The sequence below is a fragment of the Prorops nasuta genome, unplaced genomic scaffold (assembly GCF_024137725.1).
Source record: "Prorops nasuta isolate Cenicafe-Biocafe unplaced genomic scaffold, Cenicafe_Pnas_1.2 PNAS00003, whole genome shotgun sequence".
NCBI lineage: Eukaryota > Metazoa > Arthropoda > Insecta > Hymenoptera > Bethylidae > Prorops > Prorops nasuta.
The window spans coordinates 6,608,933-6,634,899 of record NW_027116800.1 but is presented as its reverse complement, the minus strand read 5'-3'; the positions used below and the strand labels follow the sequence as shown (position 1 = coordinate 6,634,899).

The window sequence follows — 25,967 nt, the reverse complement described above, 5'->3', positions numbered from 1 at the left end:
TACATTTATATTAATTGATTAATTAGCTCGTTTGCAAGTGCCTTGAAAAATTGTTTGAAACTTGTCAAAGGTTGCCTCCCACACTTTTTGATTATTCATCGCTAACTAATTGCTTTTACTTCTAACAGATTGCAAAGGAAAACTTCCTCTGTTTAATTCCCCGAGTTTTATCTCTCCCACCAAGCCATGACTCGATAGTCGTCCTTCTTTTCTCTTTCCCACTGGCTACTTTGCTCGTCACCCGTTTCGTTTATCATCGTCATTGACACGCTTCGAGCTTTTCGCCTGTAGATGACATTTTATTGGATTTCTGGCTGCCCGTAATAAATGAGCATCCGAATTATTCTCACTCCGCGCTCGAGTGGGCGTCGTCGTTTTAACGGATTCCAAACGATTCGCAATATTCAACCGCCTCTCGTCTTTTCTCTCATTCCATTCATCAAAAGTTTCACGCATTTTTCTTTCCGTTCGATTAATGAATCCATTTTGTCTCTCTTTTCTATTTGTGCATTCCGTAGCAGAAATTCCTCTCGAATTCTACCCGCGAACCGGTGGGAAATTAAACTGGATACTCGAAATATTTTTTTACAATAGTCAATTTCGTTCCTGAAGAGACGATTTGGATAAAAAGCCTCTTCGTATCATCCTATATGGATGTGTTTTTATCAAAAGAGCTAGCTATTTAAAGAGCAAGAGAGAAAGCGGGAGAGAGAGAGAGAGAGAGAGAGAGGAAGAAAGAGAGAAGGAGTATCTCGTTCAGGTAGAGCCTGTTAGTAAAAGTAAAGAGGTACCGCGAGATCGGAGATTTAAATTCCCTCGTTGGAAAATCCGAGTCGTTTGAGGTTTCCCCAAAGGCCAGGCCAAGTCCATCCAACGAGAGAACCGACTTGAAAATGGCTGCTTCCTGTAGTAAAATACCGAACCACCCATTACAGGCTTTGCCAACCGTGCACTATACACGAACTATTGGAAACCTTGCAGAACACCCTCACACACACACACAAACATCTGGTTTACGAAAGTTCCTCTCGCAATCCTGTCTAAATTATTCGTACCCCTCACCTTGAAGAACAAAGAATGCAATTAATTGGATCTCGATTGGGAAGGAGGATTTTAATCAGGACGCTGGTCGTGCTTTTGTTGCAGAATTGGGAAGTGATGAATACAGCGGTGCTTACCGGGAGACAAGTTTCGCAAGGCATGAAAGTGTTCATCGTTAGTCAGGCAGGAACAGTGGCTGATGTCACGCTACAGTCCTCATGCCATTCCGAGGACGAGAGTGTACTCAAGGTGAGTCCTTTACGGTACCATAAACTTCTCCTTCAATAAAACATCAACAAGACAGTATACAAATCTCAATGAATCGGTAGTAACGATTAATAAACTTTTCGTCAAAAGGTCTCTTCATCGTGCAGCAGTGTGTACGTGGATGGATCAGAGATTCGTGGCTCCAGCAATGCTTCAGTTTTGGTCAAGTATGGAACGTACACTGGTTTGGCTAGGTTCACCGTCTGGATGCCAGAGTTTCCGTTGGAAGTATCCGTAGGCGATACACGTTTGAATCAGATCAAGGGCTGGAAAGTACCGGAGGAGCATATCGTAGGTTCGAAGAGCAAGCGTAGTTTAAACAACACTGTGGGAGATGAGTTCAGTGAGAAGAGCAACGGTACGAGCAATGCTTCCGGACCAAGAAAGCGCAGCGCTGTTACCGGAAATGGTGATGGAGAACTGGAGGACCCCGTCGAAGAGACGTCGTTGGATGTCGATGACCCGGATATTTTGCTGGAGGAGGACGAAAGGGAGGAACGGTATCATGGCGTGGACCACTGGGACTCTATCAATTCCATCGACAGAGGCCCTCAGACCAGCTGCAGACTTCGCTTCCAGCAGAGCCCCGTCGACATCCACGCGAGGTTCCTGGCCTTGGATCACGACTCGGGCAGGGTCTCCTATTTCGTCAACCGACGTACTTGGCTCAGAGTGACGGATCTTGTTGATGGCCTGTTACGAGTTTCTGATCCTAGAATAGCTACTCTCTGGCAAGGCAGGATAGTTCAAGGTCGAGGCGTTGGCAGAACGGAAGTTCAAGTACTTTCGCCGATCACTGGAAGAGTAATCGGTGCCAAGGAAGTTCGAGTAGGAAACGATCGAGTCTCCGTTGCCCGTTTGTCCGTCAAGGTCGTGTCAGGCTTGCAACTGAACATCAGTCCAGACTCGGCTATAGAGAACGGTTATGTTGCTGAGACTTCCGTTACCAGACGTTTGACAGCTCAGTATCAGGTTGGTCCTCGTTGTTGTTATTTTGGTAGCAATTATGTGGAATAAAACTTAATTGATTCGTTCGGTTTTCAGGAAGGACTGTTGGATATCGATGTAGAGTTCTCCGATGGATCGCGTACACCTCTACGAGAAATCGCAGTGACCGATTATCACCTTGTGGTGGAGAGTCTGGATCCTGAAGTGGTAGCCTTTGCTCCTATGGTAGCTTCTCATCACCCTCGAGTAATCGCTGTGGGCGAAGGTCGTGGTGACCTGTTACGCGTGAGTCTCCAGTTGTCCGACACTTGTCGGAATCCGAAAAGATCGACTAAAACATCGCAGAGGGCGTCTCTAGTTCCTCTAGCAACCGCGACTGCTAGTGTTGAAGTTGATTTTGCCTCGAGCGATCTTCAAAATCGACCGGAGTTTGTACAGAACGATGGGGGAGGCACCATTGGCTCGCATCATCATCGTGAAAGGAAAAATGGTCGGGGAGAAATTGCTCCGGACTTGCACGACATTCTCATTGGTAAATAGATCCTGCACATTTTCGCTTTTACAAAGTAGAAACACCCTCTCTCTCTCTCTGCTCAACTTCTCTATTCTCAATTTTCACTTTCTATCCCTTGCCTGACGCTTACTCTCAAACTCTGCTTCTCCATGCACGTGCACGCCCTTGAAGAAGAATGAAAAGAAGAAGAGGAGAGTAAAGAAGAATAAGAAGAAGCAGCAAATTTCAAGCTTTGCAAGACTCTTTCTCTCACTTTCCCCCTCTGTCTTTCTCTCTCTTTGTTTTATGTGCAATGGGTTTCCACTGAAAGACGAAAACACACACGAGCACTTGCCTCTGGTGCAGTCACAGCATCATCGCACAGCTATAGATAATGGCATGTCTTCAGGGGGAATGGGCGGCGCGGGTATACGTCATCATGGAGTCGGGGCGAGGATGAGTCCGTTGGAAATTGGGATGTACGTTCTGCTGGCCGCATTCTGCTTCGCCATCGTCGTCTTCGTGGTTTCCTGTGTGGTTTACGCTAGCAAGTTCAAGCCACAGCCACCTGATTCACCAATAGCAGGCTCGTCTTTGCCAGTGCTGTCCGGTGCTGCGAGAGCCAGGGCAGCAGCGAGCCAGTTGGCCTCTGGACGAAGACCACCCCGGGAATCCACGACCAACGCACACGATTGGGTCTGGCTCGGTCGAGCCACTCTCGAAAGAGCCGCTTGTGCTCCTCAGCAGGTTCGATACCTCTTACCATTACTACATTAATAAAATTGTAATTAATTCCTTTCAAACCTTAACGACATTTCTCTCTCATCTCCTTTGTACGACGCAGGTGCGTGTAACCAGTAACCCATTGGCAGCTGAAACAGAAGTGGATACCAACGAAATATCCAACAGCTTCGACAATCCCAATCACATAGAACTTCCGTCGTCGGCGCAACGTCCCAGCACAACAACCACCGTCGACAGCACGACGTATTGTAAAAAGGACAAGCACCGTGCCAGTTATCCTGGAAAATCTGCACAGAAACAGCCAGCATTGGTATCAGGCGTGTCCGCAACAGCTACCGCTGCATCTTTTACGAGTCCTCCATTACCAGCTCGAAACGAGTTAATATTCTTTTTTGCTTATATCGACATTGAAACCAAATTACAAAGATAAATTCGAGGGGTTAAAATTGTTGAATTTTACAGTAACGACGATATTCCCCCACCATTGCCTCCTCATGGTATTCCTCCTGTGAGCACGGGGGCCACGGCTGCTGCGAATCATCATAATAACAATAACAACGGAACCGAGGACTACAAGCCTCCGGTACCACCGCACAGGAATACCGGGGTGATCGCACGATTATCGGAGACCCCCAGGAAACATCGACACAAGGCGTCCAACGGTGGTGGGAATGGTCACCACGCGAACCACCGGAGCCACGCGAAGCAGCAATCCAACAATCAACATCATCCGAAGGTTCAGAGTAAAAACAAGGCTACCAGTCCTAAAGAGAAGGGGGGCGACGAGGAGGAATTTGTGGAATTGATCGAACAAAACGAGAGGCAGCAGCAGGGGAAGGACGTAAGAGCCAGAGAAATCAAGAGGGAGATCAAAAGGGCGACCATCATGGGCAACCCCATGTTCTCCACCTTCTCGACGTCCATGGTTGGTTCCTCCAATAACGCTTCCAACGCCCCGACAGCAGCTTCCTCGTCAACGTCGTCACCCCCATCAACGTCCCCCTCTTCGGCATCACCGTCATCCTCCGCTTCCTCCTCCTCTTCCCAAGAGCAAGAGGAGTCCGTCGCCCTTGAAGATCTGAACCTCGACATGGACTACAATCAGATCATGCAGTATTTCGACAATCTAAAGGAATCGAACGCCTAGGTGGGGGCGTCCGACCTTCTCGAAGGTCGAGCAGTTAACGTTGAACCGAAACTGCTAAAGAATAATCACTGATGCGAATCTCAGGATTCGCTGCCGAACGCAGCATTCGCTTCCTTGGACGACTCCAGCTGGTCCCGCCTGTCGTCCTCGCGGTATTTGAAATTGTATCGCGCAAAGCGTGCACCGTCGTGCAATGAGACTGCGACGACAAGCGAAGGACCGGCTTCAGTCGACGTTCTGTCCTTTCGTGAAAGGGCAGAAGGCCTGGACACTCGTATTTAGGCTCTAATCTAGTCAGCTTCCTAGCAGCACGTCAAGAGTAACGCGCAGCCACACGCATTAAACTTAAAAGAATGCGTACGCTCATCACTATAGACACGTACGCAGAGGCTTTATAACGCGAACGTCGGTGGCCAATGGGGTAATTAATAAGACCCCGCGTCTCGACACATTTAGATACACTCGCTAATCTAATTTTTCTTAATTCCAACACCTATCCCCCATCCTCACCCTTACACCATTTGCTGTTCCTACCTTTCTTCCTCCCTTCTTTTTCCCTAAAGCGTTGGATCACTAGGAATCCATCCAAACCCAAGCTTCTCCCCCCTCTTTCACATTGTCTCAGCTCACCGTCTTAAGCGTGATGCAGTGTAACAAAGTACACATGTGTATATTATTATATCATTAGAAGAGTTAAACTGTATCACGCCGAGTCTTTTCGTAGCACGGTTATCGGCTGGATAGTACGATAAGACGAGATCTCTGCGATTCTTGGTAATCCAACGTTGAAGGCTGAAAGCATATTTATTCTGTCGACCATAAGTCGTAATGTTTGTAAATTTTGCTTTGTAAGACTGTGTACATATATATATTAAAATACGCGATAGCGCAAATTAATTGCAAACCTGCAGGTTAATATTAAGCATTTGTATGGTGTTGTAGAGGAAGAATGACGACAAAGTTTGCGTGGTTCGCCAGTGGAGTTAGGCGGGCAATGGCGTAAACAACGCCCTATGTGGCAGACCGCGCGCGTCCATTCTCCGTGGTCGAAATACCACGAGCCACGTCGTTCTGATATCGCTTTTAATCGCATTTACTCCTCGATTCGATTTTCCGTTTAACAAATGCGTTCGTGCGTGGGTTCGTGCGTGGGGTCCACGCATGGCCGAGCACCTATCGAGAATCGATCATTCGACAACGAAGAGGAAATTATTCTGGTCAGAGGCTATCGGGATGAAGCTTCTCGTCGAGCCTATCCCTTTCCGGCCTCTTCTAATCGCATATTTCGAATAATAATACCGAATCAATTTCTACCATCGTTATCACTGCCTCGTCTCCATATCATGATATAAAATTCTTATTTTTTACGAATCCGGGGAAGAAAGAAAAATAAGAAGAAGCTTGTCAAAGTATTTTCAGTAATAAACTTGTATGTACCACGCAGCTGCTAGTTTCGAGATAGAATTTATTCGCCGTTTATCTCTACGAAGGCGAAAGAGGAGGAATGGAAAAAGAAGATGAAACGCGTCAATGAAAAGCGAGCGACCTACACGAAGGATCGGCCATAAATTTATCTTTAGGCGTTTTAAAGACTTACGTGTTTAATCATGTACGTACGTATACCCGTAAGCTGTATGTTAGTACACCGCAATGGTCGTGGAAATAGAAAGAACGAATGAAAGAAAGATGGAGAAAATGAGCAACGTCCGATCGTAGTCCTCGCTGAGTTACGGTGTATCGTGGAAATGCGATAATAATAAATTCCAGATAGTTTATGAGATACCCCGCCGAGAATCTAGTCCTATACATATAGCGTAACTCTATGAATATATATGATGAACAAAAAATGCAAGATATATATATATATATTATATTGAAATGTATACCTATCAATTCTGAGAACGCGCGATTTACGTTGCCTTTCGCCCATTGATACGTACCTTCGAGTAACTCGCTGTGCTAATTGATCGGACTTTCTCGTGTAGCAGCGCTCGTTTCCTTCAAGAGTTGAGAAACGAGACTGTTTCATGACGGTGTAACTTATGTATGAATCAATCATATCGAATATCGAGTGAGACATGCGTAGGTTTATACTTCTATCGTGAACACACGGGTGCGCTACACGGAGATTTTGGCTCTCGACCAAATGGAAAAAGCAAGGAGCGTTAAATTGGCTCGTGAAATGCGACAGTTTATTGGTTTAGAACCAAGTCGAGCACCAGAGAGAGAGAGAGAGAGAGAGAGGGTGCTTTAATGAGGTGGTAATTCAGTATGCGGATGACGCAATAGGATACAAGGCTCCGTGTATACGCACCTTTATTCGATTCCATTATGCCACTATTATCGATCAATTCCACTTGTGAAAATTTATTTATTAACCAGGCGTCTCTGATTTTATCTATAGTCGTCTATAAATCGCTCGCCTATTGCCTCGTATCTCTCATCTCGAATCAAACTCATTCCTTCGCGCTCATTCCTCATTCCTTCCAAACAAATTTAATCCTCTCTTTATTTTATAGTAGTTCTATTTTTCGAGTTGACCATCTTCGGGTCGCCGTAAACATCTCGCGGCGCTTTACATTTTTTTAGCGGCTAGAATTACTATCGGAGGTTTATTAGAAAAAAGTAGAAAAAGGGTGGAAAAAAATTCTAAATCAGATAAATAAAACAAGCTGACTTTGCATTCGCACACATACACAAACACACATTCCTCCGACGCGACGTCGCCGTACTTACGTTAAGCGTGACAAATGCGAAAATTCATTGAAAGATAATGGGAAAAAAAAGATTATTAATACGAGCGCCTGTTATTATTGCGCACGATGACAATGGCGGCGGCGATAATCGGCAAATCTGTCAGGAAGATGACGACCATCGTCTACGATAATAACCAGTACTTGTTTTCAATTCCGAGAATTTTGCTTTTCTAAATTAAGCATATACTACATATTCGTTCTTGTTACTCGCGTAATATTTAACTTCGATAGATCCATTTAAATTAATTTCGAGCATCGGCTGTCCTCCGCTTCTCAAGTACCATAATTAAAGACTTAACGAAGATCAATGTTGCGTAGACTGCAGGTTGATTCAGTCTCATGGCGAGGATATACGTTACCGCGCACCACTCTGCTATAATTCATATTGCTGTTATTGTTATTGTTGCTGACGCTAATCCTATTCTTTGTTGTTACTGCTGCTACCATCGCCGCATACCTCTTCTTTGATGCTCGTTGCCGCGACATCCTCATCATCATTGTCATCGTCTTGACCCGATTGTACCGATCCTTGGCTAGATTAACTCGTAGTTAAACTGTACGTCTGGCTTTGTTTGGTTTAATAGAGAAACAGGGACAGATATATGCGCACACAAAGGATAATCAAAGTCAGAGGTCGGTTCAACCAGGCCAAAATCATAGTTTGCGGTGGTATCGAATTCGTCGATATGCTAATTATATAAAATATGACTATCGCCTACTCAATGTACAATATGTAGTATTTACCTGTTGTTACCACCAAACCGTCATCAAAGATATATAAAATATTGTAATTGTAACAAACTATTTATCACTCATTTACTACCGATCATGATCTGCAAACTTTTCTTTCATACTTTTTATTCAGTAAAATTTTGAAAGCTTATCAAGCTATTTACAAAAGAAACATTAACGGTACTTATTAAACCATATATTATCTACTGGCGAAATCCATTTTCGACATCCACCTAAGTTATTTTGTATTATGTATTTCCATGTCCATGGATTCTTGTTATTATCCTCCAACCATTTCTCCTTCTCAGCCTCCTCCTCGAGAATCGTTTGACTTATAGCTCTAGCTTTAAATGGCAATTTGTTTGCCACATCTTTCAGTACCTTTTCCACTTCAAAAAATTCACCATCTCCAGCTACTTCGACTATGATACGTCCTGCTTTCACTGGTGTAATATAGTGATCGATCGCCCCTTTTCCTCCTCCCATACGCGTTCCATGACCCTATATTGAAAATGAAACATTGTAAAATTATGAAGAGAAGATAAACAGTATATTACTGGAGTGTTTGTGTGTTACTCTTTTAGTCATAGGCTGCCATGGTGCGTCTATCCTCCAGATTGCAAAAAACCTTTTCGTATCCAACTTTCTAGCAATGGTTAATCTCATCATCTCTATGTGGCCATATTTTATCCTACCCCCTGTGACAGCCTTTAAAGGTTTAATTGTTCCATTAATCAGGAAATATTATTTAATGAAAATTAAAACCAATATACGCACAACAATTCCAAATTGCTTGTGTAATAAACTGTTATGAAGGAGCTCAGGTCCTCGTATATATCTTAATCTTTTCTGCATTTTATACGGTTTCAATAATTGTGGAAACTTTGGCAATATCGGCAACCTGTTTTTCTCGGGATACTCGATTTCTGTAAAAAGGTCAAATTATTAAATACCTTGATAAACGTAAATTTTTGTTAAGAAATACATTACCATTTCGTTTCGGGGGAGGTTTATAAGATTTGAGGGTAGCTACTTGCGTTAGTACTCCTGGCGAAGCTTTTCCTATTATTATAAAACATTGCAATTAATATTTTCCCAAATATGTACAAATTAAACTCAATTTAAAAATGATCAAAATATTCTTTACTTACTTGACAAAAGTCGAACAGCAAAATTGCTTATTGCTTGCATCTTAAAGGTTACTAAAATTACTATTACAATAACTAAAAACTTTTATTATTAAATTATTATAAAGCAAGTAGTAGACGGATCAAAACATTCTATCCTCGCTTCTCGACACGTAAACCTAACCAATAAATTTATTCCAAACTAATTCAACTCACTTCTGCTCATAGGAAGAATTACCTCTTGTCACAGTCGCGAGATGGTAGTACTTGTGAATTCTGTCGGTAAAGAAGATTTTCCTAAATAAAGTGATATTTCATAATAAAATTTAAGAATAAAATGAACGAGCACACTTCCGAGACATGAAGTTAAGTATAAACAGCATTAAAAATGTGGGTTTTAGAAAATAACCAATTTACAAAGACAAAATGTTAAATAATATTTATATAATATTCTACAGAAAAACCCTAATAAAACTTAAATTATTCTAATTTCGTTTTACACGATAATTTTATATCTAATAATCTTTACTGCTTTTTATAATGAAAATAATATTAATGGCGAAGTGTTATTGATGATGATATGATATTATCAGCAATTTCCTTTAGCACCTGAAAAATAAGTTTAATAGAATATTAATATATGTGAGTAAAGAAATAGCATTGTGTTCGATGTTGCAAGCTATTATAATGGTAAAGAAGAAAAATCAAAGAGTTTTAGGTACTTTGAGTTCGCCAAACTACTGTGGTGCTTCTTTGGAAAAACTTTATTAGGAATAAAATATTATAAAAGAAGGTCAACTTGTTCTAGCCAGACATTCGCTTGAACGTGAGAAAATTGCCTCGCTGGTTATCTCGAGCATTCTCAACTAGATGTAATGTAAATACTGCCAGAGTTGAGGGGTGTACTGCATAAAAGAAATATTCAATTCCACGCAGTTAAAACGCTAATGGCATGTGTGACGAGATCGGAATAAGCAATCAAGGATGAGAGTGCATTAGTGTAATTTTCCTTAAATAAACAAATCAATAATCAGTGTAACGAAATTCTCTTTTACCATTATACACGTTCTGTCCAGTAATTCTGGCATTTTTTCACATATATTAATTATTTTTTCATAAACTCTTTATTCATTTGCGTAACATGTTAAAATATACGTGAGATTAGAAAATTGACCCTTGACCGATTAAACTTTCGTCCCCTATATGCCATACGATGTTCAGACAGCTTATAGCATGAAGTTCAATACCGTAATAGGAACAGCGTTAATTTATTTATAGAAAATTCGTTGGAACGTATAATTTATTCAACATTATTTCTAAGCAATAATCTAATGAACAAGGAAAGACATGAATTATTATAATGAAAACCGAAGATACCATCGCTGTGATTAGTACATCGGTATTCCCATTTTAATTATCTATCGTTAATATTTAAAGAGTTCAGAGGTTACACTGTTCAAACGTATAAATCGCACACATACATATTACAAAATTATCAATCGTCAACTTTCAACTGCAGTGGCAAGAAAACAGTGAAGATGAATGGACGAAGAGATGCTGGTTTTCTTCTCGGGTTACAAGTGGTCATTTTATTCGGACACCGGACGGTTAATAGTGGTAAATATTATTGATAATTTCTTTATCAGTACGTTCAATCGTTTAATGCACACCTAATTATAGTAAAATTGATAAGAAAATTCTCAGTGTGAAATATGATTAATGATCGAACCTTTTTCACGCCTTTTTTGTTGCAATACACGTATGTGTACAGTTGAGCCACCGAATATCATAAGTAGATCAGAATGGGGAGCCAGAAATGCCACGGGACCAATTAAAAATTTATCAGTGGGTCCTACACCTTATGTGCTGATTCACCATTCGGACACTGGAGGCTGCATAACCCAGGCTCTTTGCCAAGCAAAAATCAGACTAATCCAGGTTATCTTCCTCTCTTATATTCTATTATTTATCAACTTATGCCATTAGTGTCAATCGATTACAATCCACTTAGCTATCAAAGTATCAAGAACGTTTTTAAACCGTTCCTGGAATCAAAATAACACGTTGGAAAGTTTTTGGAACATTATTAACCTACGTAACAATCGTCAATTCCACTGTTTTATTTAAAATTTTATGCCTCTACCAGAACTACCATATAAACGTGAGACACTGGGGTGACATTGGGTACAATTTTCTCGTCGGAGAGGATGGCAATGTTTACGAAGGACGCGGATGGGACAAACACGGAGCTCACTCGAAATTCTACAATTCCAAGAGCATCGGTATATGTATAGTTGGAAATTATACGCGTAAGTATCCGAAAGTCGACTTGAAAATTTTTGGCGTTTAATTGAAAATTATTCATTTTTGAAGGTCGTGAACCAAACGTGGCAGCAGTGAGGGCAACGAAACAGCTGATCGCTTACGGAGCGTCCATTGACAAAATTAGCGCCACCTATACTCTTCTTGGCCATAAACAGACTGCCCCTACTTTGTGTCCTGGTGACAAACTTTATGAACTGATCAAGAGTTGGCCCCATTGGTCACCCACGACTTAATGAAAAATAATGTACGACAATTTTTCGTGAAATAAAGTTTGCATTTATTGAAGTTCCAAGCTTAAATTAAACGTAAATAGTCACGGCTCTGTTAACAGCTTTGTCGTAAGTATCCATGACGCTTCTTACACAAATATCGAGTCTTGAAAATCCAGTTTTATTGAAACTCCAATCATAGTCTCTGGCCTGTAACAATTTCAATAAAATTATTTGTACCATATTTATGTACAATTATAGGCTTTTTTTTAGAATAATGAATCACCTGTAGGTTGATGCGTCTTCCAAAATGCTCGTTCAATTCCGGTATACAGATGGGAGATCCATATGGCAAGGCTGAAAGATCCATCGCTACCGTTACGTACTTTGCTCGTCCATCGATAAACTCCTGAAGAGTTCTCAACTTTTTCCTCTTAAAATCCTGGTATTCCGATTCATCGTCGCTGTCATAATCCGGCGAATAGGCTGCCAGAGTCACGTTGTAGTGTGGCTTTCCGCTGCACGATAAATCACTGCGATTCAGGCTTCTCTCTGTAAACAAGGAAACGACTCATTTAATGTTTTACCAACAATTCCAATCGTCACGAACTACTAAAAAATATAATCTAGTTGTCAAATTCACTAAAAATTAATTTCCAAATACTCTCGAAGTAAACTGTATAAGTCAATCCAACAAAGATAATCGTAATACAAAGAGAAATACTTTTAAAAATGTATATATACTTACCACTGCTCAGAGCCAAGGGTAGAAGATACAAAAATAGCAAGAATCTCCACATTTTTAAAGAGTTTGCAAAGAAAGGCAGAGAATTCGTTTAAGAACCGTTCAAGACTGACCAAATTCCCAGGTAAATTGAATTCTAGATGGTATATTCCTTGGAGAATTATTGCTGAATAATCGATTGCAGGGTGAACAACATGCAGCGTTGCGCAAATCTATCAACGACGTACCTGGACATTGATTGAGAAATTCATTTTAGCGGAATGCCGTGAAAGCGTTTTTATTGATGGAAAAACAGATTTTTTGTCCTTCTCTTCTATTTTCTTTAACAGCATAGATCAATGTGTTTCTGCAGCTGACAGTTTTTATGGATGAACGGGCAATGATTAGGAGGTCCCGTTTAGCAGGACTCGTTCATTTTCCAGAATAAAGCTAGGGTTTCTTTTGCAAGTCTAGTCCTCGTGAATAATAGAGGGATGTAGGCTGAATAGGCCACGTGGAAAAGTACATTACGCCAGTCGAACGAAGCAACTCGTACACATTAAACGCGTACGATCAAAGTCGTTCAGCTATATCGCAGAGAAATTTACTTGTATTGATCATACCGATAGCTTTGTTCGGTAAAAGCGACAATCGAAGGCGAGACTGACGCGCCATCGACGAATCCCAGTGGAAGTATCTGATTCTCTTTTTATTTTTTTCACCGATCAAACCTAAGGCGCTCCTCTTCGACGGATTCCTAACGAGATCTCGTCTCTAACGATTTTCCTTCGTCGAACACGGAGCTGGACTCCACGATTTGGTAAGTGAAGCGAGGATCGTGCCAGGTGCTGTTATATATGCATAGCAGAAATCGCGTGGATTATTATTGAGAAATATTTTCATCGAAATCCTATACATAATGGTCATCCAACTGAACGGAGGATTCTCTCGACACATTGATGAGTCTACAACGGTGGTCGATATGTCATTGCACCGTGTTCAGAAATATCGATCTTTATGACTAACGTTAGCAGTTCGGTAAATAAAACAACTTATGTAAGCAAGAAAAGTCTGACTCGAACCTGACAGCGATATTTTCGATACGTTTTTATAAACGACCATCGTCGTTAACCCACATATCATCGTTTACAATTGACCTAATAAGAGGCCCCCTCTCGTTACGGATAAATTTTTCATCAACTCAATCCCCCCTCCCTCTTCGTCATCAACGTATTTTCCAACTGGACAATTATTCCTGACTTTTCTTACGGCTCAAAAATTATGCAAAGCTCGGCGTAACTGGAAGCTTCGCTTGGTGGTGGTGGAAATACTTTCACGTGTGTAAATTGTATAAAAATATGGAAATTTTATATCTCGATATTCGCAAATCGATTTGGTGTATAAAATATAATATGATAATTAAGAGGAGGTACAAATTACAGACAATTATGATAGTTTTGTTGTACACAGGTAAAATTGATCGAAGTATAATTGCGATTTTTGCAAAAAGACCGTTTTCTTCGTTCGCCGCATTCGACGATATTCCAATAGTTCACAGGTGGCGTCCCGACGCCAGGCTTCGCTCTCATTTACCGCGTGACTCTTTCCTACGACGTACGCGTAGTGTTTCCCGATCTCACTCTGTCTCCCCTCTAACCCTTTTCTTCCTCGTTAAAAAACTTTCCTCTCCAGCCGTTCACCAATGATTACCCTGCACGAGGAAACTTTTGCTTCAAAGACCACCAGGTATTCTCCGCTTTAAGAGATTTTATTTTTACAACCACCTATACACTTGCACACATGCCGAAGAAATTCGTTCCTCCTCCCTTCAAAACTCATTTGAATTTTGCTCCATCCTCGATAAACCTTTGATAGAATTTTCTCACCCTCCATCGGAATATCTATCGAATTACACAGCTGTATAGAAAATGCTAGTATAATTATTTTTCCGGAAATTGATCGATTGTTACGTACGAGCTTCTACATTCTACACGCGTTCCTATGGCATAAGTTGTAGCGAAGAGATCGATATTGCTAGTGGGGAAAATATGAGATGAGTGTAAGTTTGCAAAATCTTGTGCAATTCGCATTGGAAAGGATGATTTTCAGGGTCGTAAATGAACGCTACGGCACTGAAGCGCTGGCTACAACGGGGTGACTTTGAAAAGTTGGAGAATGTCGTTCTGGAGGGTCGCGGTGCACGTTTGCTAGGTGAGACCAGCCCTGATCTTAGAACGAGAGTTTTTCTCAAAGGTCTCCCGAACTATTTGGTAAATAGATATCTCTCGCGTGTATGTGTATACCTATAGATATATAGACAAACGCGTTTTTTTTTTCAATTTTAAACATGTTTCAGACGAAAATCTCAAAAGTTCACGAAGCCGTCAGTCGAGGCTCCTTGACGGAAGTTCAGCATATAGTGGCGGACGAGCCAAAGAAGAAATTAGCGATCGCGAAGGATCGCTCGGGCACTCCGTTGATTCACAAGGCTGTTTACCACGATCAGCCACATATCGTTGAATGGTTGGTCAATAATTATCCAATTACAACTCAGCAAAAGGACAAGGTGGGTTTGTCAAAATATCTGCCGAAAATTAATGTTCCTGTGGTATGTACAATCATTGTAACAAAGAGCACGTAGTTGATTTTCCAAATTTTCTTAAATCGAATGAATAAATATCTAGTGATCTCGTAAAGTACCACTCTGAGTCTCTTTTAAGTTTTCCTAAATATTCTCTTGTATATAGTGGTAGGTGCTCAGAATTTTCAAAATAAAAAATAGAAAATTATAAAATATAACTCTGTATCTTTCTTGACTCAACTAGACATTCCTCTAAAGGATCAAACTGGAACTTTGTTGAGCTTCTCTATATAAATTCTTCCTGAGAGAGTAATCAGTGTTGGAATGTTCTAAAAAAAAAAAAAAAAAACAGAAGAAATTGTAAATTACAAAAAATTCCCCTATAACTCACCCGATTCACAAAGTTCCTCGTTACTGTAATTCGCAAATCATTGAATGACTGATGAATATAACTAGAAAATTAAAAAGCAGCAAGAGAACGATGTGGCTTTTTAAAAGAGTCTGCAGAAAGTGAATGTTCTTTTCTCTCTCTCTCTCTCTATACATATATAGGCATAGTCTTTGCAAAAGAGTATCTGGGGCTTGGAACGATCTAAATAATGAAGAAAGGCGTTTTATGGTTGATCGTCGTTTCCGCATCGCGTGACTCTCATAATCGCACAGTGTAAACCACCTGTTTTTCCCTGTAGCTGCTCGAAAAGCACGCAAATCGACACTTTGGGCTTCCTAAAACTTGCGATATCTTTAGACCAGTGCCTGCACTCTCACAGGCAACACGATCCTAGCCCATTCATATACGATTTACCACGTTCGTCACAAGATTTGTATTTGCGTGTTTGTATATAAACATATAGGAAGGGCGAACAGCATTGCATTATTGCACAGCGTGCCGAAATCCTGAAAGCATTTGGGACATCCTCGTGGAGGGTGGCTGTGACGCTAGTGTCTGCGACAAGAGAGGCAATCCCGCGGCCTACTACCTCGAGCACAGCTCCGAAATAGAGTTATCCGAATCGTGGAAGATGGCCAAGCGAAAAATCAACTCCTCCAAGGAAAGTAAGTACCCTTTCGCTCAATTTCCACCAATGTTTCAGCGATTCCACGTTATTTGACCTTGGAACGATACATATCTATATATATATATATAAACGGATAATAGGCTTTATTCGAGATAGACATAGATTCCTTGACTTATAAACCGAGTAGCCGACTGTGTGGAGGCCTGTGAAAATCAATAGAATATAAATTCGTAAAAGGAAGCGACCAGTTTATACACGCTCGATATAATAACGAAATCAAAGAGCGAGGGACTCGCCGTACGTTTCTCCTTCATAATTGGAATTGCCGATGCACGATCTTTTACTTCCCTCGAAAACTTTCCTTCGATCGTTGAAAATAGATTCCACGTTAAATTTCTATTAGTCTTCGACTGTGACGTAACTCTGTCTTTTTTCGTTTACACACAATACACGTGTGCCTTCCGTCAAAAGGATGAAAGACTTGACACGTGAAAGACCTCGCTGGACTTTGTTTGCTTCTTTCGTGTTTTAACGATCGTCGGAGTTTATGCTCGAGCAGCTAATTTACAGAGGCAACGGAAACGAACATGGTGTAAACTGTTTCTCAACACGTATGAAAATCATTGTGTGTGTTTGTTTTGATCTACTGTAAAATTTATTAATCTTGTATCGATCCGCACGTTCCACTCGCTTCTTCCACCGGGCGATTGTTCAAAATTCTAGAAATTCCTTCAACTTATTACAGATCTCGATATCAAACCCTCCAACATCAGGATATGGATACACAATCGGGATATTGGAAAGTTACAGCATGTCCTGTGGGAAGGTCATGGGTTAAAACTGAGATGCGAGACTAGCAATAATCCACGAGTTAGAAAATTTCTGGAAGCGGTGCCTTTCATAATGGTTGGTATATAAACATTTCTACAATAATTTGTATATATATATATACTAAGTTGTAATTAAAAAAACTACAGGTAACCATAAAGGATATACACACGGCCGTCGTCAACAACGATTTGGAAGGTTTTAGGAAAAAACTGGAAGAACCAATCTCACCCATAGTTCTATGCAGTAAAGACAGTAATGGGCTGAACGTTTTGCACAAGGTTTTTCATCGATTTGAGCTATGGTCGAAATTTGGGCGTACCCAATATATTCATTGGTATTTGATTTCTTAGGCCGCTGGATTGGGATTTATGGATATAGCGCGTGATATCTTGGAGAGATACCAGACAATCGTGAACGTTCAGGATAACGATGGAAAAACCCCATTGCATTACGCCGCTGCCGTCAAGGACGATGGTGCTATGTACGATTTATTGATGGAATACGAAGCTGACGGAAGTATATTGGACAATGTGCGCCAATATTTGTCTATTTCTATGATAGCCGTGTCTCCATCTCCATCGATGAAAATCCCATTCGATTCGTGTCTCTTTTCCGTAGAAACAAAAAGCTGCCGCCTTTTACAAGAATCGACCGTCCGACGTGGATCCGACAAATTTGACTATTATACCGGAAGCACCGAGAGTCTCCGGTACGACGTACCCGAAGAATTGGGACTGGAGGATTTTGGAGGTAGACGATGGTATTTCTAGAGGTATGCGGAAGGTAGTGAGCAGCACCGAGATCGACAGTGCCTTCGGGAGCACCGACTCTGCTATGAAAAGTTTGGACGGATCTAGCAAGGAGATATCGGAAGTATGATTCTTCTTCATTCACAATATATATTCTTTTATACCTTTGGCAGTATCTAACTTGATTTAACGCGCGTTGTCATAACGTTAGCAATTAATTGCACAGAGTCCTCTCGATTTAAAAAAATGGACAGGACGTCGGTTAACGTTAAACTCACGGGATCGCGCGTCGAGTTTAGAAATGCTTTTCTCCTTTGTTTGCCCTGTTTTTTGCGTGAGCATATTTCGCTAGAGTTTAGGCGATGTGGGAAATTTTTGGGAACAGATACAGAATGACGAAGAGGAGCACCGTGAAGTAGAGAAGGAGGGTGTAGAGGAGGAGGAGGAGGAGGAGGAGGAGGAAGAGGTGCAGCAACAGAAGGAGGGGGAGGAGGAGGAGGAGGAGGAGGAGGAAAAAGAGGATCAGGAAGAAGAGCAACAACAACAGCAAGAGGAGGAGAAGAATGAGAAAGAGGAGCAGGAACCGGAAGAAGAGCAGGAGCAAAAATCGTCATCGGACGATGACGTGGTTACGGGCGGAATGACGAACGAGGAGGAAACAGCTGAACCGGAAGTCGATGCGAACGAGAAATTAATATCCAATAACGAAGAGAGGAACGACCCGAGTACCGGCGATTCTGGCGTCGATGCCGAAGAAGATCAGGTACAGGGACAATGAATTAACGAATATAAGTTTATACCTATATAAAATGTCCTGTGCATACGTATCGAGAATGTACAATATACAACCACACACGAGCGTGTTGATCAGTAGCCGAACGTGGCTTGGACGAGTCCCTAGCATATCCCTAATCTCTCAAAGATCACCAAATAAATTCTCTCAATAAATCTTCTTCTCTTTACTCTCAAACTATAATTTTCCATCAAATTTTATTATATCTCCTCCTTTGTAAAGTTAACCACGACTCGAGAACCAATTGGATCGTATTGAGAATGTGTAACACTATATAACTAGAAGTACTCTAATTCTGTATCGCACCGATCTGCTTTGAAATCGTATATACCTGGCATTTTGGATTATACTACACGTGTAAACTGTAGAAGGCAAATGGGATGATGTCAATAAACGAGTAGAGGTCAATCGTGTACCGTCGTCCATCCATTTACTTTGTGCATGAAAAAAAAAAAAAAAAAAAGAAAAGCATTCGTTTTACACCCCTGGACCAAATGCACTTCGTTAAAAAGACGGAAGGAACATTGAGAGGGAGAAAGAGTGAGCGTGCCTGTCCGTGTGCCTGCGTGTACGCGTGCGTGTGTGTATGGTATTAGAAGGAGGAGAGGTGGAGGAAGCCCGGAACGCGCGAAGATACGTGTGAAAATTGGATCGATCGGTCGTAGCACAAATTTATTGTTCCTCGTGTAAAAATACGATTAATATCCGAGGGACGCATCGATCGGTCAGAATTCTCATGCGCGTCCGTTTTCCCGTCGGACATGGTCATTAGGTAATCGTCGGCGAACACCGGGAGTTACCGGAGGCAGAGCTCACAGGCCACAGTATGGCCATTGACAAGGAGGTCGTGGATTTGCTGGATAATGGAAATATGGAGCAACTGGCTGCGTTGGTTCTCAATGGTGACGGTAGACGACTCGTCGGACGACAATCCAGCAATCCGGAGCTTCAAGCTTTCATCGACAATGTTCCAGCTTACATGGTATCCATACTTCTCACGTAGCGTACATAGTGTCAAAAATGTTCCTAAAACCTTATTAAAACGTTCCAACGTGTCAGATTGAGTCTAGAAACGTTTTATCCGAAAGACTTCTAACACTATGCATGCTACGAGGGCTAATACTGTACATTTTCGACAATATCCATTTTATCACTCGTCACTCCTTTTGCAAAAATATTACGTAAACTTTGACGTATATACATACAGTAGTTGTAGTAACTTTGTAAGAACGTCACGCGAGTCTCTGAGCTAGCTCATGACTCATCCGACCCAATCACCACCTGCTCGCGGAGCCTCGGAACTTTTGCACACGACAACACAACAAGAACAACAACTGTAGCTATTATGACTGTTTATCGAGCGAACGGTAACGGAAGTGGACGTTCAATAATTTACAGGGAAAAATTCACGCGGTTCATATGGCAGCAAAAGAGGGCAATTTGCGAGATTTGCAAAACGCTCTGGATCGTCGCAAATTCGCAGTTGCGAGAGATTCTTCCTCACCTCATGGTGCCACACCGCTTCACGTTGCTGTGATTTTTGGCAGTACTGCTGTCATTAGGTAGGTTCATTTTTTACAATGTTAACCTCTTGTTTCTCTCAATAAACGTGCTGCACGTGTCAGGTACCTGGCTGGGAGATTTCCAGAAACTACGCAGGCCATCGATATCGACGGAAGAACGCCACTCCACTATGCTGCAACTCTCGCGGATAATGGACATTACTACAATCTCTTGCTACACCTTGGAGCCAACCCCTTGCTGCAGGACAACGTGAGTATCTCAACCCTTTTTCAACGCTTATCGAACCTAGAATACATTTTGTACGTGGCGAATAACCTTTGGTTTAGTTTGGCCAGAAGGCCGATTTTTACAAGGACAACCAGGAGGATCTCTCGCACAAGAAGCTACTACGTGACTTTGGCGCTCCTGAGAATCTCGCAGATCGGATGCTGGAGGACAAAGGTATTCTCTTCTGTATTATAAAGTATGGAAAATTTGACAAAATTTATATATATATATTAGCGTGTCAATTTTTTATTTCTCGAATCTCGAGCTACTCTCGCGTTTACTATCTCTATAGTGTCTATAACATTACTCTCGATTGATTGAATTTTTCATTGAAACGCACGAATCGGACGGGATACGAAAATCACCCTAAACATATGAATTGACACGCTTGCGCACGAAACAGTGGCCGGGGGAGATTTGTACTCGGCACGCCGGGACGTTGGAGAACCGGAGACTCTGGCGACCTTGGAGAGGTGCTTCCGGTTGCTGGCAGGCGCCAGACGGGGTTCCACAACGATGCCGAAGACTCCAAGTTCCGGTACACTGCTGAGCCGGTGCCTGAGACGGCCCGTGTTCGATAGCATCAAGCACCGTGTTACTCGCATGGACCACAATCTGTTTGACGTGATTTGGCCGTCCTTGAAAAGATTCGCCAACACGACTAGTCACAGTAACCTGAGCAGTGGTCGTTCTACGATGGACAGTTTCGAGGATGACGTAAGCGGTGGCGTGGTAGCACCGGATTACGAGTGCTACCACGTATTTTCAGAGCTGCTGGACCCACTGATCAGGGATCTTCACTGCGTGACGGTGAGCGGTGAACTTCCGGATCAGCCTGGTCCCAGCTTCTTCGGCTTCGAGAGGACGACTAACGAGATCGGCAGCACGGAGAGGGAGGCTGTCGCCATTATTGAGTCGTACAATCTGGACCCCAGTGGAAAGTTCATACTAGCCGGTGTCATCGAGTGCTGCAGGAATCTTGAGAATTACAGCTTACCTTTGACCTTGACGGTTAACCAGCTGGAGAACGTGGAGCGAGAGATCACCAGTGTGCTGATGAGTCCGGAAGTATCGACTCTGATGGCGGAAGGGAGTAGCGAGGACGAGGCTGGCACGTATTTCACCCTTAGCGAAATTTTGGACCAACCCAATGTGGTCAGGGCACAGCTGGCGGCTTCCGGTTTGCTGCTACCATTGACGGATTTTGAGGTTCACGATGAAAAGAGACTCCACGGAAAGCACTGGCCCTACGGACGTGGCGTTTACGTTGCCTCCGCCGGTGACCTCGCTGCCTGGATCAATGTCCAGGACCATCTCAGAATCATTTGCAAGACCAGCGATGATACTCCAGGTGTCATTGGTAGACCCTACGTGAAAATGGCCTATGTCATGAGGATTCTCGATGAAAGAATGACCTTCAAGAGGCACGAGAAATTGGGATTCCTCACTGCTCGACCATATGCCCTTGGTAACACCCTACGGTTCACCATGATAGTCAAATTACCGGAACTGTCCAAGGAACCGGATAACTTGAAGCATCTGTGCGTCGTCAGGGGCCTCTTTGCTAGGGAAACGGCCAGAAAGGACACCGTTAAAATTGGCAACCAACAATGTCTCACTGTAACCGAGTTACAAACTTTGCAGGACTTTTCCAGAGCTACCATGAATATTCTGACATTGGAGAAAGAATTGGTGCTCAACAACTCTTTGAGGATCGCCAATTTGATCGCTGGCATTTTTCGCAAACGAAGCAAAAGCATTCCTCGAAAAAACTAATTCTTAATTAATTCTATTGAATGTACACTATCGATCGAAGAAGCTTCATTAAAATTGTAAACTCCTGATTGATGTGTACCGATATCTGTGATATCTTCGTTTAGTTTTGTAATAATATGTATATATAGTATACTTAATTGTTAGATAGATTATTTGAGGATTTGTTAAGAGAAATTACTGTTGGAAAGATATGTGAACGTTATTTTATTGATTGTTAAGAAATGTCGGATTAGCTGCTCTACCTGCTGGATTTTTAATTAGGTGCGTAAAAGATATGTATCATTGATATCCACGCACCAACAAAGAAAAGATTCGTCACCTCTGTCGCACGTACAACACGACATGTAGCGTAGAAATAATTATAATCCTATAGAGAATTTTTATCTAATACGGTGTACGGAAAGGTCTTTGAGATCTTCCAATATTTTTCCAATTGGCTGTTGTAATGCACTAATCGATGTTACACAAAATAAAATGACGAAGCACATGTCTTTCCAACTAATAATTTTCTAATCAATTATAAGAAGTGCATTTGTGATTGTATTGGCTGTACCACGCATTTCGATAATCACCTAGTAACACGCACACTCGTTGTTTTTTAATTCGTATTCAATAGCACGTTTGCAGTGCTGCTAGAGTGAGTCGCACGATTGTTGACATGGGAGTGTTCGCAAATTATTTCCTGAAGGGGCGTAAACAAATAATCTAATATAATATTGAATCGATGGTCGGATAACTCTTTTAAAGCGTATAATGCGAAGTGAACAATTATGCTTTCAGACGAGAACCAACTTGATATTCCAATATTTCGTTCGGAGGAAGGTCAATATCTGGCTTCGTGTAAGTTGGTCTTTAAAAAAATTACAATAAATATTCTCATAAAAAGATTATACGAAGAGAAAATATTAATGTTTAAGCACTGGGTGATCCGCTGATCAAAGGTCTGACAGAAGTGGCTAATAATCGACCTAAGGATCCAGTTACATATCTGGCTACTTATTTGTACAATTTTGCAAACAAGAATAAAGTAGACGAAGAAGAAGTAAGAGACAAAATATACGTGGAAATATAAAAGTTATTCAATAATTTTCTGTTTCTATTATACAGGAGTCAAATGTCATGATTATTCCTGAGGGAGAGAACGGTGCCGATGGTTCTGGTGATGATCAAGACGAGGACGATGCAGGCTATCCGCAAAGTCCAGTCTCTGACGTCCCAGAATCCACATTCAGCAATTCGAATAGAGTATATACGCAGATAATTATCTATAGGATATTATTAATTTGTGTCGAATGACATTAAATCGTTGATTTTGTAACGTTCTTCTCGTTGGTCTTAGGATGAGCATGGACAAAGCATGCTGCACTTTGCTGTAGCACGATCCTATTCGAGAGATGGATTATATAATTTCTTGCAAGAAGCCCAAGTCAATGTCGGTTTTAGAGACGAACTGTATCGCACGGCTAGGGACGTGGCTGAGCTTAGCGATATTCCCCAAAATGTTGTGGAGATCGATAGGTGGGTCGTCTACTTGGCAGCCAGAGGTGAAACCGAAAAGTTGATAGAGCTTCTGCTGGAGGGATATGATCACATTCTCGACGTTGAAGATGAAGGCCTTGGAATCGTGGATGCAGCCGCTCAAAGAGGCCACGAGTCTACGGTCCAGTTTCTACAGTCTATCCCCAATTATGTGGTATGCTGAGAAATGAAAACTCCAATCAAGTTTTTCTCTCTAAATTAATTTTTATGCTAAGGCTCAGCGCGAAGAAGTTCACACGGCCATACGCGCTGGTGATGCGGATAGGGTCAAAGAGTTTTTAAGCAAAAGTAACGGAGGAGGAAAGCTATTGGCTGTTGGCAAGAATATGGTTGGCAGATGCTCGCTTCATATCGCTGTTCTACGAGAGAACGAAGATATAGTGAAATTCATCGTTAAGAATTTTCCTGAGACGTTGAGAATTGGCGACAATGTAAGTGGATTGATTATTGCTATTAATTGTGCACATTTCAATCGTTTCATTTTTCTCCCAGCTGGAAAGAACAGCGCTACATTATGCCATGGGTGTACCTTCGGTAGAGGTTCTGAGTAATATTCTTATCAAGGCGGGGGCGAAACGCATTATCAAGGACCTGGTAAATATGATATATTGATAGATGTGATACGAAAGTTTAATATCGACTACTAATGAATTTGTAGAAATCTCGACAACCGTCGTACTACTTCATGAACAAGTCTGATATAGAGAAGATTCAAGAGGAAGAGGAATCTTTGTCAAAATAGTGCCTACTATAATAAATATTCAGTATTTACCATAAAGATCGAATAGTATATCCAAGTAGTGTAGAATATGAGCAAATTTAGTAATATAAGAATTTCTACATAAACATGGCTACTGTGGCTTTAAAGCCGCAAGTGACAAAGACAAATGTGTATGGATATAAAAAATATTTGTATATATACCTCTCTAATATCTTACCATTTATTAATACTGTACAAAAGTCCTACCAATTTACGTCTTGAGAGACTTGGTAATTTTCTTACTGCGATTTTTAGGTCGGTTTTTGTCAATCGCTTTGGTAGTCTTGTCCTCGTCAGTTCCGTTCTCCACAAGACCTTGCCAAGGTACAGGATTCACAAAAGCTGGTTTAGCTTTTTGATGAGCTAAAATTGACAGCGTAAGAAATTTTTTGCACGACAAATTAGCGTTAAGACTTATCATAAACTAACGGAGCAATCCTTGTGTGGCAGGTTTAGGTTTATTCTTCGAACTCTCCCGCCATTGTTCGTAAGCCTTCGTGCTCTCCTCCATTCTTTTCTTACGTTCCTCTTCAATTTTTCTCAACTGCTTCTCCTTCTCCTTTACTTGAGCTTGCATTTCAAAATACGTTAACATCATGGAGATTAAGCTTTAATTCTTTTTTGTTATTACCTTTCTGTTCCTGCAGTTTTTTCTTTGCCCACTGTTGAAGACACAAAGCCTTCGCAGTGGCCGCAGTGTCTTCGACTGCCTTCAACCGTCTCTTCAGTTCTACGTCCTTTTCAAACATTGCCTTTTTATCAGCCTCCTCTTTCTTTTTTCGCTCTCTCCATTTTAAGAAATTCTCTCTCTCTATTTGTTCTTTCTTTTCCTTCTCTTTTTGCAATTTTTCTTCCAAAGCGAGACGCCTCGCTTCCTCCATCTCTTTCTCCTGTTTCCTGCGGAGGTCGTCCTGCTTCTTCTTCTGCAACCATTCCTCGAAAGCTGCTTTCCTGGCTACGTCGAAGCTTTCTTGTTCGGAAATACTAGAATTTGTTAATGACGTTGACAATTTCACCACCCGCTGGTCATCTACACCGCAGTACCTAATGGGAAAACTTTTCGTTACATTGAATGAAAAACACTGACAAACGGTAGTTCGATTCCAAGGGCTGTGCAGAAGTGTGGTGACTCCATCAATAATTTTCGATGACGTCGAAACGAACTTTTGAAATATACAGAAAGTTTCCAGCTTACCATGGGATTTCCGTTTGGCTTCGTATATCCGTTGCACGGATTTCATCATCGATGGTTACATTAATTTTGCATCGGTGTTCTACATGATACGAAGACTTCGCATCAGCTTGAGCAGCCGAAGAATCTGATTTAATGGTGCAGCGATAAGTTTCCAAGGAAAAATGATCACCGTCGGAAGTGCCATTGCACGTAACAGGCGATTCTTTCACAATAATTGAGGACGAGTCTCCAAAATCACCACAATTAATTTCCATTTCTAGCATTGATTTGTTCCTCTGATCATCCCGAAATTCTTTATGGAGCTGAAGGTAGTTGCGACTTTTCATATGCGAGTTTCCATAACGTGTTTAACGCTTTGTTCGATACTCGTAAAACTTCGTACTGCATTAATAAAAATTATACGTGCTCGTATTTGTGTCT

At 41.6% G+C, this 25,967-nt stretch overlaps 6 protein-coding genes across 15 annotated transcripts in view; 3 read left to right on the top strand and 3 right to left on the bottom strand.

Annotated features, from left to right (window-relative positions):
• The window catches only part of dtn (transmembrane protein 132C dtn), a 45,275-nt gene extending 37,093 nt beyond the window's left edge, over positions 1–8,182 (top strand). The window contains exons 5-10 of the mRNA XM_066747327.1: positions 1,147–1,290; positions 1,399–2,280; positions 2,353–2,788; positions 3,135–3,496; positions 3,594–3,871; positions 3,956–8,182. Of these exons, the coding sequence (XP_066603424.1) occupies positions 1,147–1,290; positions 1,399–2,280; positions 2,353–2,788; positions 3,135–3,496; positions 3,594–3,871; positions 3,956–4,640 (2,787 nt within the window). The 3' untranslated portion in view covers positions 4,641–8,182. The remainder of the gene's footprint in view (positions 1–1,146; positions 1,291–1,398; positions 2,281–2,352; positions 2,789–3,134; positions 3,497–3,593; positions 3,872–3,955) is intronic.
• On the bottom strand, positions 4,697–9,454 carry mRpL16 (mitochondrial ribosomal protein L16). Its single transcript, XM_066747332.1, has 5 exons — positions 9,280–9,454; positions 9,119–9,190; positions 8,906–9,054; positions 8,705–8,836; positions 4,697–8,629 (listed from the first exon to the last, which is right to left on the bottom strand). Exons 1-5 carry the CDS (start codon positions 9,317–9,319, stop codon positions 8,303–8,305), a joined length of 720 nt encoding a protein of 239 aa, XP_066603429.1. The 5' UTR covers positions 9,320–9,454; the 3' UTR covers positions 4,697–8,302.
• Positions 9,455–9,798: 344 nt separating this feature from the next.
• Positions 9,799–11,865, top strand: LOC136785951 (peptidoglycan-recognition protein SC2-like). The gene is made up of 5 exons (XM_066747334.1): positions 9,799–10,255; positions 10,775–10,872; positions 11,027–11,193; positions 11,402–11,564; positions 11,629–11,865. Exons 2-5 carry the CDS (start codon positions 10,794–10,796, stop codon positions 11,811–11,813), a joined length of 594 nt encoding a protein of 197 aa, XP_066603431.1. The 5' UTR covers positions 9,799–10,255; positions 10,775–10,793; the 3' UTR covers positions 11,814–11,865.
• A 1-nt stretch (position 11,866) lies between these two features.
• On the bottom strand, positions 11,867–12,912 carry LOC136785955 (uncharacterized). Of its 2 annotated transcripts, none has more exons than XM_066747336.1 (4): positions 12,762–12,912; positions 12,538–12,670; positions 12,076–12,341; positions 11,867–11,999 (listed from the first exon to the last, which is right to left on the bottom strand). In XM_066747336.1, the coding sequence occupies exons 2-4, from the start codon at positions 12,587–12,589 to the stop codon at positions 11,880–11,882; spliced, it is 438 nt and encodes a 145-aa protein (XP_066603433.1). In that variant the 5' UTR covers positions 12,590–12,670; positions 12,762–12,912; the 3' UTR covers positions 11,867–11,879. The 2 variants fall into 2 exon arrangements, with proteins under 2 accessions (XP_066603433.1, XP_066603434.1); XM_066747337.1 differs by having other exon boundaries at positions 12,538–12,685; positions 12,762–12,790.
• Positions 12,913–13,080: 168 nt separating this feature from the next.
• On the top strand, positions 13,081–24,485 carry LOC136785946 (uncharacterized). Of its 9 annotated transcripts, XM_066747328.1 has the most exons (20): positions 14,098–14,783; positions 14,870–15,079; positions 15,949–16,150; positions 16,859–17,019; positions 17,091–17,222; positions 17,295–17,474; positions 17,563–17,817; positions 18,079–18,456; positions 19,259–19,468; positions 19,885–20,048; positions 20,112–20,259; positions 20,337–20,451; positions 20,681–20,815; positions 22,834–22,893; positions 22,971–23,095; positions 23,161–23,298; positions 23,393–23,746; positions 23,808–24,023; positions 24,085–24,186; positions 24,251–24,485. In XM_066747328.1, the coding sequence occupies exons 1-20, from the start codon at positions 14,631–14,633 to the stop codon at positions 24,332–24,334; spliced, it is 3,522 nt and encodes a 1,173-aa protein (XP_066603425.1). In that variant the 5' UTR covers positions 14,098–14,630; the 3' UTR covers positions 24,335–24,485. The 9 variants fall into 9 exon arrangements, 2 of the variants coding, with proteins under 2 accessions (XP_066603425.1, XP_066603426.1); XM_066747329.1 differs by lacking the exon at positions 20,681–20,815; XR_010824726.1 differs by lacking the exons at positions 23,161–23,298; positions 23,393–23,746; positions 23,808–24,023; positions 24,085–24,186; positions 24,251–24,485 and adding an exon at positions 13,081–13,333 and having other exon boundaries at positions 14,623–14,783; positions 20,681–22,314; positions 22,971–23,047.
• Positions 23,621–25,928, bottom strand: LOC136785948 (coiled-coil domain-containing protein 34-like). Its single transcript, XM_066747331.1, has 5 exons — positions 25,548–25,928; positions 24,984–25,396; positions 24,782–24,922; positions 24,531–24,715; positions 23,621–23,751 (listed from the first exon to the last, which is right to left on the bottom strand). The coding sequence occupies exons 1-4, from the start codon at positions 25,871–25,873 to the stop codon at positions 24,564–24,566; spliced, it is 1,032 nt and encodes a 343-aa protein (XP_066603428.1). The 5' UTR covers positions 25,874–25,928; the 3' UTR covers positions 23,621–23,751; positions 24,531–24,563.
• Between the last annotated feature and the right edge of the window lie 39 nt (positions 25,929–25,967).